Here is a 12,500-nt window from a genome sequence, read left to right as displayed (position 1 = left end):
TGCCATCGCTCGGCAATCCGCCCTCCTCCATCTCCTAAACACTCCCCTCCTTCATTCCCTTTCTCCCTTCATCTGGCTCTCTCCCCCTCACTCTCTCCTGGTCTCTCTCTCCATGCACCTCAACCCTCGCTCTCCCAAACCCCAACTCCACTTCCAGGCCTAAGCCTAACTACCTTCTTTCATCTCCTCTCTTTTCCTCACCTTTTTTTTGTAGCCATTTTTGAGGTGGGGCAGTGGCGGTGGTGGTGGTGGGGATAGGGGTGATCTGGGATTTCCTCTCTCCATTTCCCAGGACAGAGCTGCAATTAGAGCGCAGGGGAGAAGAAGACCAGCTGTGCGGACCTTAAGACCCTGGGATGCCATTAGATGAAGGTGAGGTCGCCCCCTAGTGCTGAGGAAGTGGCACGTCACTTTAGTAGTTTGCTCTGAGGAATGATAAGAAGTTCCATTCATAAAGTATGCCCAAGACCACACAGCTGTTATTCAACTATTATAACTATTTTCTTTTCATTTCATCTCTCTTCCCCCTCCCCTTCCCTCGCCCCAGTTCTAGTCAGGGTATGAACCAGCCGTCAAAGGGAACAATGAGGCAGTGAGGAGTATATTTTGCACGTTTAACCTCTAGTGCTGGGGCTGGGAGCAGGAAGGGGCTGCAAAGGGTGATATCAAGGAAATGTTAAGAATGTATCAAACAGCCTTGGGTGTTGTTATCATGGACGGCATGCGGACAGAGACATCCTTAGTGTGAATAACACACAACATGTGAAACCGGGAGCAAGATCATACAAACATCAGCGCCGCACAAATTCAAACAACTGTGAAGGGTTACGCCGGGGAATGTTGTTAGGGCTAGGTGCTGGTAGTATCACGTGGATGGGAAGTGTCTCTATATGATAAGAGCTGTTTGGATTCACAGGCACCACACAGAGGCCTACTTGACGTATTTACGTGCATCAAGACACAGACAAGTGCGTAGGAACCACACTTTCTTTCTATTGTAATTAATACCATTCAATATAAATAATCCTGTCAATAATTATATCAATAAAATGTTTCAATGGATTTGTAATTGCACCTGATTTATCAGACTAGCATCCCAACACTGGTGTTCAAACATCCAAAAAGCATGAACTGCATTATGTTAAGCATAATAACTTTTCAAACTTGAAAGTCACTCATTCTGTGTTTCGAATGAGATGCAATTAGATTTTAAGGTTAGATTTCAGAAGAACAAAATAACAAACACCAATATAGTAGACAGGACAAAAGTATTATTTTAGATTTCGTAGTAGTAGTATTCTAAGTGCAAAAAAAAAAAAAGAAAAGAAGAAAACCGGAAACTTCTACCTTAACCTTATTTGTCACATTGCGAATCAAAAGCATATTTTCCCACGGTGACTCATTTTTTAATGACTTGGCAGAGTATTCCTTGCTCTTCCCATTGAGTCATAGCAAATTCATAAAATCTCTGTCACCATTTATTTGCCATCAACTGCTTCTATTCAGTTAGCCCTTGTTACATCCAGTTACCTAACAGCTGGGATGGTGTAACTCTATCTTTGTACTCGGCAGGCGTGTGTGTTCTTGTGCGTGTGTGTCAAAGACGGAGGGAGAGACAAAGAGAGTTGGAGAGAGAGAAAGAGAGACACACAGCAGAGTGATGGCAGCAGAAGCCCCAGTCAGGCCCATGGGACAGTGGGGAGAGGAGCAGACACTTGTGTAGTTTCACTGGAAACATATGGTGAAACTCAAGTGTGTAATTTACCTCATGCTACGGGTGGCCCATGATAGCATGTGCACACACACACACACACACACACACACACACACACACACACACACACACACACACACACACACACACACACACACACACACACACACACACACACACACACGCAAACACACACGCACACACACAAACATTACAGTGACAGTGTGTAATTTGGCCCAGGCCTATGGGTGGCCTGGTGTCCCATTGCTCTTGTCATAAACCCAGACATCTCAAACAGTGTTCACACCCTGTGCCCGGGACCGCGCCGCTGGGAAGGCATCGCCGGGCCGCGCAGGTAACACACTCTGAGCCACGACACCGCGGCGGCGGCTGCTGGGGTCCTAGTGACAGACACGCATTGTTTGCCTGTCTGACAGCTAGAACAGACGCAGTGACTGACAGTTGGACAGACCTAGGGATAGACAGAGGGAGATGGAACACAACAGACCATAATGATCAGAGCCGGGGGCGAACAGAAGTAGACAGATCAAATAAATGAACAATGAGTGAGTGAGAGCTGAACCGCATGAGAGAGCGAGAGCAATAGAGAGAGGTGTGTAGGGGGGGGGGCGATCTCACACTCACACCGGTATTTAGTGTATTCGCGGAACTACCTTTAACATCTTAACCTGTGGGAGTTGCCGTCCATCACCCCCACCTCCTCCACCAGAACCCCCCCACCCCCACTCTCTCACATCCTCTCCATTCATCATCCTGGCTCTTTTAAAACGCCGGCCCCTTGTCTCCAGAGAGAGAGAGGGAGAGAGGGAGAGAGAGAGAGAGAGAGAGAGGGAGAGGGAGAGGGGGAGAGGGAGAGGGAGAGGGAGAGGGAGAGAGAGAGAGGGAGAGAGAGAAAGAGAGAGGGAGAGGGAGAGAGAGAGAGAGAGAGAGAGAGAGAGAGAAAGAGAGAGAGGGAGCCATAGACGAAGGTCGTGGGAGCGGCAGGAGCGGCGGAGGCAGGAGACAGATTAGAAGGAGTGCATCCCTCCCTCGCACACATTCCAGCCATGACCTTCGCGCGGCGGCTCTCATCGGCCCGCCACCATGCTTTACGGTGGCTGCCCGTGGATTAAGAGCCCCCTCGCCCTCCTCCTCCGACCCGCAGGGCCTCGGCGATGAGGGTGGTGTTAGTGGGGGGGGGGGGGAGGGGGGGGGGTTGAGTGCATACGTTAAGATCCGGTTCTGCAAAGGGGTTGACAGACAGGACCCGACTAGACGCTTAAAGGTTTCGCTGTTTGAGGTGTCTAATATGATATGGCCTGTATATTGTGTGTGTGGGCGTAGGTGGTGTGTGTGTGGGTGTGCGTGCCTCTTCTGTACTGTTTGATCTCTGTCGCCAGCCATGGGGCTTTAACTTCATTCCAGGTGCGGAGAAGTCAACCTAAGGGCATGGGAGGCTCTGCTAGTCTAAAATCACCTCCCTCCAGGAATTGAGACTCACACGCACACACACACACAGTTAGCTTCCTCCAAGCCACCAGACCCAGACTGAGTAACTTGTTTGGTTTAAACTGGTTTACCAGTCCAGTGGTGTCACAGCGGAATGCATTTTAAAGAGCAGCCAGCCTGTGTTGCAGGATAAACAGTTCCGCAAGACCGCCTCCACAATGCAGCAACGGCAATCAGGCCCCGAGATAAATACAGAGGGTTAGGGACAGATAGGGAGTCGGAGGTGGGGGGGGGGAGGGAGGTCGTGCTCCATCAGCACAGCAGGGTGCTTTGAGGATAACGGTAAAGGGGAGGGTGTGGAGTCTGCATGGAGCCAAACAGAGGGTGGCGGTGGAGTTGAGGGGCGGTTGGTTAAATAAAGAGAAGTACAAGATTAACGACATATGATGAGGGTGTTATGAGAGACTAACAACTATGCGAGCTATGTACACAGAATCACTCATTTACAGCCGCAGAAGGGTTATGTAAATTCATTTATGAGTAACTAAATCAACATTTGATCAAAACGACCTGTACCCCCTTCACCCTACCCCACTCGTGATCTCTAACTCAATAGAAATAACATTTAACGGAGTCCGCCTCCTTTATCTCCAGACTCTGTGTGGTCTATAATGAGCCCAGTAAACATCTGCTACTCCCGTATTAGGGGCCATTTTCTCCACATCTCATCCTGTAATATGGGCAAATTAGAGTGTAGAGACTCATTGGGTGTTTATACACACACACACACACACACACACACAGAGCAGACATAACATACGGAGTCCAAGTGTTTTTATACAGCCCTGTTGATGCTGTAACATACCATCCCGACACCACAATTTTCCATCCACAGTCCTAAAACACTCCCGGGTGTGCTGAGATCACTGCGAAGCAGCTCCCGAATTCCACAGAAGATATTAAATTGATGTTTTCATTGAAATTACTGGGAAATGTTGCACCTTCCTAGGAAACCCATGACATGTTTGAAGTCTCAGGAGTTCCCCCCAAGATGAGAGTTCACAACAATAGAAGTCAGCAGTATTCTAACTGAAGCTCTTAGTTTGGTCAAATGATGCCCCCTTGTGGCCTGAGGCGGCGTTTGTCCCACTTCTACATTTGGTTAACCAGAAGAGTAGTGAAAAAACATTTGAACAATTGTCAAAAAAACCATACTATTTGCCTAAAAGGTATAAGCATTATATGTTTTATTAACATGTAATCACTGTTCTTTCATTAAAACTTCTGAAAGCTATGGTGTATTTGCTTTCCCATCTTTCCTTGTGAATGCAGAAAAAACTGTCTACCACCTACCATGGTAACCCCGTTTGCATCTCCTGCAGAGCCTTGTTCCATCCAGTCATTAACCACTGCATTAGCAAACACCAAGAATCATTCTAAGCAATTGAACACAACTCATTTAACACAGACACAAAAGGCTTGCCGTTTTAATAGCTTTTACATTTATAAACTACAGATAGATCACCATGATACCCCATTTAGATCCACCTGGCACATTAACTCCTCCATGATACTAGACGGTGGAAGAGTGCAAGTTATTCAAAGTGCACTGCTGCACCCTACAGAGGTAACCATGTACATATTTTTTTAATATCCATCAGAGGTGAGTTTCGTGAAGCTTTACCGGAGTCCATTCCCGACCTCGCCTCTTGTGGCTCTGGTTGTCAGCCTCCCTCCAGTATTTCCTCTTCATGAGTCAGCGTTATCGAAGGTTGATATAAACGCTGTTCAGTATCCATATCCAAACTGTTTGAGAGGGTTAGGAACCCCAGGAAGTGTAGTTGGTATTGGGCAGAGTGTCCCGGGACGGGGCGTGGTTCCTGGTTCTAGTTCACTTGGCGGCGGCGGCGGCCTCCTGCTGCAGCTCTGTGTAGATGTCCTCCTCCAGCTTGCTGGTGTCGTACTCCTTCAGCATGTCGTACTCCACCCAGGGCTGCGCCCACTTCTGGGCGTTCTCCATCTGCTCGGGGCTCAGGCACAGGTCGAAGCGGATGCCCTTCACGTCGTACTTGGGCCGCTCCCAGCGCTTCGACCACGGCTTGGGAAGCATCCTCACCCGGGTCTGGTGGGTGTACACACACACACACACAGTTAATTAATTCTTCATAAAACTCTTCAGAGGGTGTGGATAACAGCCCGTGCAGTAAAGAGCACTTGAATGGATGGTTTCAGTGTCTACTGAAGCCCCAGAGGCGGGGCCCTCTCACCTTGTTCACAGGCACCTCCCCGGTGGGGGAGGAGGGCTGTGGCTTCATGTCCGTGTCCACGGTGCAGAACTCGGGCAGGGCGTCTCTCAGGTACATCAGGTTGTCATCCAGCCTCTTCTCCAGCTTCAGCACCTCTATCTGCTGCACGCGAGGGCTGTACATCTCGTAGCAGATCTCTACGCCTAGGTGACGAGAGTCGTGTCATTTGATTCATTCTATTGATGAGAAGAGACGCGCCCCAACAGCAGGTGTGTGTGAAAAGTAATGTTTGGAAGTTAAATATTAAATTCCATAAATATACTGTGTTCCCAGGAGAGTATCAGGCTTTACATAATTCAGTCTTATGTAATAGAACAATGTAAGGGACTTGTACAAGACCACTAGTACAACTTGGTGACCACTATTCCTATTGGACCATGACGGCAGAAAAGACCGATCAAATATAGAAAAACTGTATGAATATTACATCAATTAATTAATACACTAGAGGCGTATAAGAGAGAAAGAGGTCAAGCTTACAAGCCTACAAATGCCTGAAATATGTTCCTGTAACAACAATACATGTGGTTTATTCCAAAGTTTACTTTGAACACGGTAATCGGAGCAGGCACTGCTGCCCTCTATTGGCTTGAAGGGATGCTAACTACCTATAGCAACCCTCTTAATAACGTCCCTTTAATCTGTTCTTACTTTTTCTCTCATTGAGGCTGTTCTAGAAAATGTAATGACATTTTTCCATCGGTTAGGACAACCACATTGCATACAAGTGGTAACCATTTGGAAAATACATTTGGAAAATGATTTCTGTACCACAAATGTACACACACTAATCTTAGTGTGTCACACACCTTAGTTGACCCTTTCGGGTTCTACTTCCAGGTGCCTAACCGAATGGTTCTCGGTGCTACTCTTTGATGCCATTGGTATGCTATGCTTTATCCTTCATCAGATATCAATTTGGTTTCATAGCATTTGATTTCCCGAAAGCAACTAAGAGGACGTTATCATTTCAATGTTTGAGTGTCAATTTCCTCCACGGAGAGCTCTTTCCATGAAAAGTAAGCCTTATCGGATTGTATTCTTATTGGGATAAACTCAACAATGCTGCTCTATATGGGTCATACTCTTTGTATCGGCATGAGTTTGATTTCCCAAACATCAACGGTTGACATGCATGTCCCACTCTGTCGTTAAGTCCGAAGTGTGAATGTTTCAAAATGTCTCACAGACTCATCCAATGGGAGGATTTCCTAGTTACAAACATGGTTGGCTCTTGGCTACCCGTACAACCAGGAGGCAATAAACCGTTTTGCTGCCATAAACTACTGTGGTCAGATTAGTGACCACAGTAGTTAATGGCATTAGTGATTAGTGAATTTGTGCTGATCTGGCATAATTCTGCTTGTAGTTATAAATTGTTATTTTCAGAGGTGAATGCATTTTGTTTCATCAATAATTTTGAATATTAATGTACATTTGTAGTTTTATTCAAATATCACTGATTTGAAGACAATAATTAATAAAAACAAACATCACTTTGGTGGTTGTTAGTACTGAACCTGCACCGGCAAGATCAACGATGATCATAGCCTACTTTTAACAGTGAAAATCTTAAACGATTTTATACCTTTAAATTAATAACCCTGATCGGAGGGGATAGTATGTGGCAAGATTTAGCAGGAGAATTAAGGTAAATCTGAAGCATCCTTCTACACAGATGAAAGAAGAAGTAGGATACCCTACACGTATCTGAAAGAAAATCTATGTGCATACAAATCCTAATACGATGATTCAAATCTAGCCTTTTACTGACTTATCTGTCTTAGATCCATACCTTTCTCATTTGTATTAAAATAAATTACCCCATGTTATGGATAAAATGGTCAAACCCTGACTATGGGATAAGCGCAGTCAACGACACAACAAATAGCTGCCATCTTGACGGTTGTGCGTCTGCTGTCTATACTTTCTACCCCTTTGCTGCGTGGACCTATCTGCTGTGCTGTTCCCTGGAAACCTGTCTATTCAAAGAGAATGACCATATTGGTGGGCTTATTGCCATTAAATACAGATACATTGTCATGAATAATGAGGGGATTGCGACCGAGTGGTCGTGTTGCCCAACTCCTCCTTGTTGCTTGGCGATAGCATTTGATAGTAATTTTGCGCAAGTAAGTATACGATGTCCTTACCTTGATTGTCAATAATGTTGCGCAGGACAAACGTAGCTCCTAGCCCCCGACCACCTCTCTGAATACAGATGCCCACAAAGCGGTTGTTCTTTCCAGTGGCATGAGGGTCGGTCATGGTCACTGCGAGGATACTCCCTGAAGGCAAATGCACCATGGAATAATTCTATACAGTTCAAATATCAAACACAATTAGACAGTACCGAATCATTATTCTGAATGGAACTCTTACCAACGTAAAACTCGGGAATGTTGAGCACTTTCCTCCTGCGGATCATATCCTTCCTCTCTATGGTGAACTTGATCGGCTTCGTTCTCTGCCGGGGTGGGACGAACTCCGGGCTCAAAAACCTGCGACAAGTGTGACAACATGCTCTGTTTGTATATGCAATGTATGAATACAACACGTCTTGAGCAATATGTGTTGATTTGCTTGATAGCAGCATACATGTGGGAGGTAAAAATTGGAAATAAGTTATATTGTACTACATTAAGAATAGAAAACTAATGGCATGTGGCTCAGGAGGTAGAGCGGGTTGGCTGGTAACCGGAGCGTTGGACATCCGGACGGTGGACGGTGTCCCTGAGCAAGACACCTTACACTCACTGCTACTGACGAGCTGGCTGTCGCCCTTCATCGTTGACACCGCCGTCGGTGTGTGAATGTGTGCATGCATAGTTGCTTTTCACTTTGGATAAAAGCGTCATAAAAATTCCCTAAATTAATGTTAAAGACATGACATACTTCCTCAACGACGCCACACTCTGGGTCTTGTCTATGATGACGGGCTTCACTGGAGGAGTGAACTTGGATGGCTGCTCGGTGTCCAAGGCGAGACGATGCAGAGACGTGGATAGAGACCCTGGTTGTTGGAAACAAACATAATTTACAGCCATATTTAAATACAGAAATGTCACAATTAAGACGTTGAAATTGCATATGAAATACGACAATTCCAACATTGTCACCGGGGTTTGCTAATGCTACCTAGTGCAAGTTACAATGCCAGCAACAGCATCCTCTGAACGCTACAATCTGAAAACATGTTAGAAAGCTTGATGTTTGAATAAGTAATATAATAATAAAGAATAAGTTTGACTTTAATTACGTTCATTGTGAAGCTGGACATTCCGTAATAGCCTTATTGAAAACATAGCTCTGTCGAGCCTCTGGATGCAGGCTGCCATGGTTGACCTTGTTTAGTCACATGTATCTGTACGGAAGCCTTATGAGACCAAACCTTTGAAAAGCGAAATGTCTGTAGGAGCAATACTAAGAACGTCCAATAGATGTCAGTAACGAACTGTCACTGGAAATCGCTGTTATTTTGGTCATTTTGAACGCCGAATTATTGCAATCGTGTCAATTATGTCAATATGTTTTTTTGGCTTTTTTTTGGCTCATACATGTTTCACTGTGATCACTATCAATCAATTCATGTCACCTATTATCCTTTTAGCCTACTAACATTGAGTTATTATGTATAGTCCCATCACACCACATGTCCTTATATTATATCTAAGGGAAGAAGCAAAATATTTTGAGACCACGCGAGACCATGCTACCGGGTAGCCTACAGGTGGGCTTGTCTTCTGAGCACTCAGCAGCACCTGGCCACCACCACCACACATGCTGCAGCAGTCCTGGGCCACCACCACACAGGCTGCAGCAGTACTGGGCCACCACCACTACACAGGCTGCAGCAGCACTGGGCCACCACCACTGCAGGCTGTAGCAGCACTGGGCCACCACTACACAGGCTGCACCACTACACAAGCTGCAGCTTCGCACCGGCCGTACGGGGGACCTCACTGTGATCACTGGTCCGGGATGATGAGGGAAGGAAGAGCGACTGGACCACACGTCTTCTGCCGCACATGAAGCAGATTCAAAGAGATCAATGTTTTTGCTGGATGTTCCGATGTTGAGGACAAACTCCCAAACTTTGAGGCTTCAAGGATGTTCTTCTCGGATGGGACTCTCTCAGCCTTCAGATATGCGCTCCTGCTAGGAGTTACTTGTTTGGCCACCTTCTTCGATTTCACCAGGAGTTCCCCGGACGTCTCAGGTTGGTTTAAGTGGATGGAATAGAGTTAAGTGTTGTTAGATGAAGTAGGCTAACCTAGTAATAATGTTTAACCAGATGGCAAATCCTCTCTATAGCGCCGCATGTTTTACTACTTGTTTAGCTGCGCGCTGCGACATGCAGGAATAATGTTTGTTTCCAACATCAAACAGAACACATGCATTTCATGTATTGCGTCCACAGCTTTGTTTTGTTGATTTGGCAGAATAAATGGCACTTGACCTAACGCAACGAATCGCTTTACAACGTGTTAAGTATACTTGTGGAGCCAATACTAAAAACGATCAACCAAATGTGCGTATGTGCGTGTAGTTAATAACGTGTTAATACATTTAATGTATTTATCTAATGCCTACACCCAGCCATCTAGCTTTTACAATTGAACATTTTTAAGCAATGAAAATGTAAATCAGCAATGTGAACATTGTACATGTTTATTTGTCCTTCCTAGTTTAAGGTCCATGATTTTATATGCCCGCCGTATATTCTTAGATTTGTTGTACCAAACCTCAAAATAAATTAATTTACATCCATAGACCAATGAAATAATGTGGTAGCCTAACTAATAAGCCAGTAAGCACGCTAATGAGCTGCTTGCTTAGCGTCGCTTCAGCGATGCGCTACTGAGCCCAAGGCGGCAGCACTAAAGGTCTTGTTTACGGTGTCATAAAGCAGGAAGGGAGCTTTGTGTCAATGTTAATTGGCCTCTAATGGGTCTAATGGTTTGCAAAGAATAGACTAACACGGAGAGGGAAACGTGTTAAAGAAAGTGTGCGCGCGTGTGTGTGACTGATTATGTGTGTGTGTGTGTGTGTGTGTGTGTGTGTGTGTGTGTGTGTGTGTGTGTGTGTGTGTGTGTGTGTGTGTGTGTGTGTGTGTGTGTGGTGTGTGTGTCTGTGCCCGTGTGTTTGTGTGTGTGTGCGTGTGTCTCTGAATGATTATGTGTGTCTCGGTGTGTTCGTATGCTTGGGACTGAGTGTGTGTGGTGTGTGTGTGTGTGTGTGTGTGTGTGTGTGTGTGTGTGTGTGTGTGTGTGTGTGTGTGTGTGTGTGTGTGTGTGTGCGTGTGCGTGTGTGCGTGCGTGCGTGCGCGTGTGCGTGTGTGTTTGTGTGTGTGTGATGTTCCAGTGTATCCCTAATCAGCCTCTTATATTAATGATGCAAGCCCGGTGAAAACATGACGTCGTGTAGCTTTCCCAAATATATTGTTAAACCAATCGAATTACATGCATCATTCCAAAATGTTGCATTTCCTTTGCCCCTGTAAAGCGATTGCGATGCAGCACAAAGGACTTTATTCAACCCCACCAAACAGTTTATTCGGGATTTGCTCACAGGTTTACCTATATCCCATTTTAGGGAATGATTATTGAAGCGTAGAGTATTAGGCTGGAGTTAATTTGTTGAAAGCTCAAATTCCCAGCTTTGGTGCAGCATAGACACACTTCTGTTAAACTTTAACACTTCCCCTGTTTGCCACTTATTTTGACTGACAGTTGGATGGTTATGTGGCCTGCATTTGGTCCGCTTTTCTGCGTTCTTCAGTGGATCCTTTCTGTTTCATTTCAGCTCATCATTTAACCATTTGGTTGGGGGATCAATGATCATATCGATCCTATAGGTTAAAGGTTGGGTAGGTGATTTGCGAAACGCCAGCAGATTTTGAAAATACACAACTCAAATGGTCCTACCCCCTCTCCTTCAACGCTGACTCTGACTCCACCCATTCCAAGTACCTGGACGCGCAATCATGCACGAGCGCGAACAGAGATTCGCGAGAGCGAGCCAGGCTAGCGTAGGTTTTCGTTTAACAACATGGCACTACATTCAGCTGTAAGTTGCACCCAGTACCGCGGGAAGTAGGAGTGCTGGGGGTGCTGCAACACCCCCTGTCCGAGGCCCTGTCTTATCACAGAAAACGATCATTTCTAAAAACTCCGGCCAAAGTGGAGATTTCTGAAAACGCCGGTTATGTGTTGTCGTGTCAACGGGGAGAAACGGGATTTTAGGTTCTGAAGCGTCACATTATGCACCAGGAAATGCTTAACGTCATGTGAGCGCCCGCTGTACCGTTTTGTTCCGAATATAAACACAAACCCCATTGTAAGACGACCTATATTTGGAAAAAAGATTTGAAGACCAGATCCGTTTTTTATGAATAAATAAATTGTATTCATTGAAATAATATACGAAAATAAAAAGGCATCGAATAAAACACTGCATTGCCACTAAACAGTAGTGCAAATAGGCCGTACTGATGTGTACACCAAAGACTATTCCTGACACTCCTCTGCCCCGCTGTGTTCGCTCTGGCTGTGGTCGCTCCGAACTGTTTCGGCCCGTGGCAAAGCGAGTCATCCTCGCTGCTGTCCAAGGCATTTTGAGACGCAGCATTTATTTAATGCTCATATGACCTAGTGCTGAAGGTTATATGAAAAAGTGTGAGGGTAGCGGTGGTGCGCTAAACTTGTTCTGTGAGCAGCTGGATGTGAACGATCGATTTTCAACTGTCCGCGCATGCACTGGTGTAATTGAGCTGCGCTGCTATACATCTTTTTTTTTTATCAATGTAACGAGTTGCGAGTCTAGTGCAGGCTGAGTTTTTTTTTTCCCAGCACCCCCTGCTGAGAATACGTTCTCGCTGCAATGGTTGGACCAGATGTTATAAACATTAAACGGTCACATAAATCATTACTATTTTTAGAAAATGTATGTTTGTTTCATATAATTGTATTGGAAGTCCTGGTTTTCACTAGGGTTGCCGCGGTGTGGACATTTTCACACCGAGTAATACA

General features: G+C 45.5%; 2 protein-coding genes across 2 annotated transcripts in view; one reads left to right on the top strand and one right to left on the bottom strand.

The window, feature by feature from the left end:
* Positions 1–4,386: 4,386 nt before the first annotated feature.
* mrpl19 (mitochondrial ribosomal protein L19) lies at positions 4,387–8,834 on the bottom strand. The gene is made up of 6 exons (XM_030345853.1): positions 8,729–8,834; positions 8,365–8,482; positions 7,852–7,970; positions 7,623–7,757; positions 5,431–5,612; positions 4,387–5,285 (listed from the first exon to the last, which is right to left on the bottom strand). The coding sequence occupies exons 1-6, from the start codon at positions 8,805–8,807 to the stop codon at positions 5,055–5,057; spliced, it is 864 nt and encodes a 287-aa protein (XP_030201713.1). The 5' UTR covers positions 8,808–8,834; the 3' UTR covers positions 4,387–5,054.
* A 433-nt stretch (positions 8,835–9,267) lies between these two features.
* The window catches only part of LOC115534496 (uncharacterized), a 67,739-nt gene continuing 64,506 nt past the window's right edge, over positions 9,268–12,500 (top strand). Inside the window, 1 exon segment of the mRNA XM_075074173.1 lies at positions 9,268–9,688. Coding sequence (XP_074930274.1) covers positions 9,580–9,688 — 109 coding nt within the window. The 5' untranslated portion in view covers positions 9,268–9,579.

Source organism: Gadus morhua, chromosome 21, assembly GCF_902167405.1.
Source record: "Gadus morhua chromosome 21, gadMor3.0, whole genome shotgun sequence".
NCBI lineage: Eukaryota > Metazoa > Chordata > Actinopteri > Gadiformes > Gadidae > Gadus > Gadus morhua.
The sequence above is the reverse complement of the archived record's forward strand: the minus strand, read 5'-3'. Positions and strand labels throughout refer to the sequence as shown.

Coding starts and splice junctions, on each gene's coding strand:
- mrpl19 (XM_030345853.1), bottom strand. CDS start 8,807: ATGGCAGCCTGCATCCAGAGGCTCGACAGAGCTATGTTTTCAATAAGG. Junction 7,971..8,364: donor AGTGTGGCGTCGTTGAGGAA/GTATGTCATGTC, acceptor CACTTGTCGCAG/GTTTTTGAGCCCGGAGTTCG. Junction 5,286..5,430: donor GGGAGGTGCCTGTGAACAAG/GTGAGAGGGCCC, acceptor TACACCCACCAG/ACCCGGGTGAGGATGCTTCC.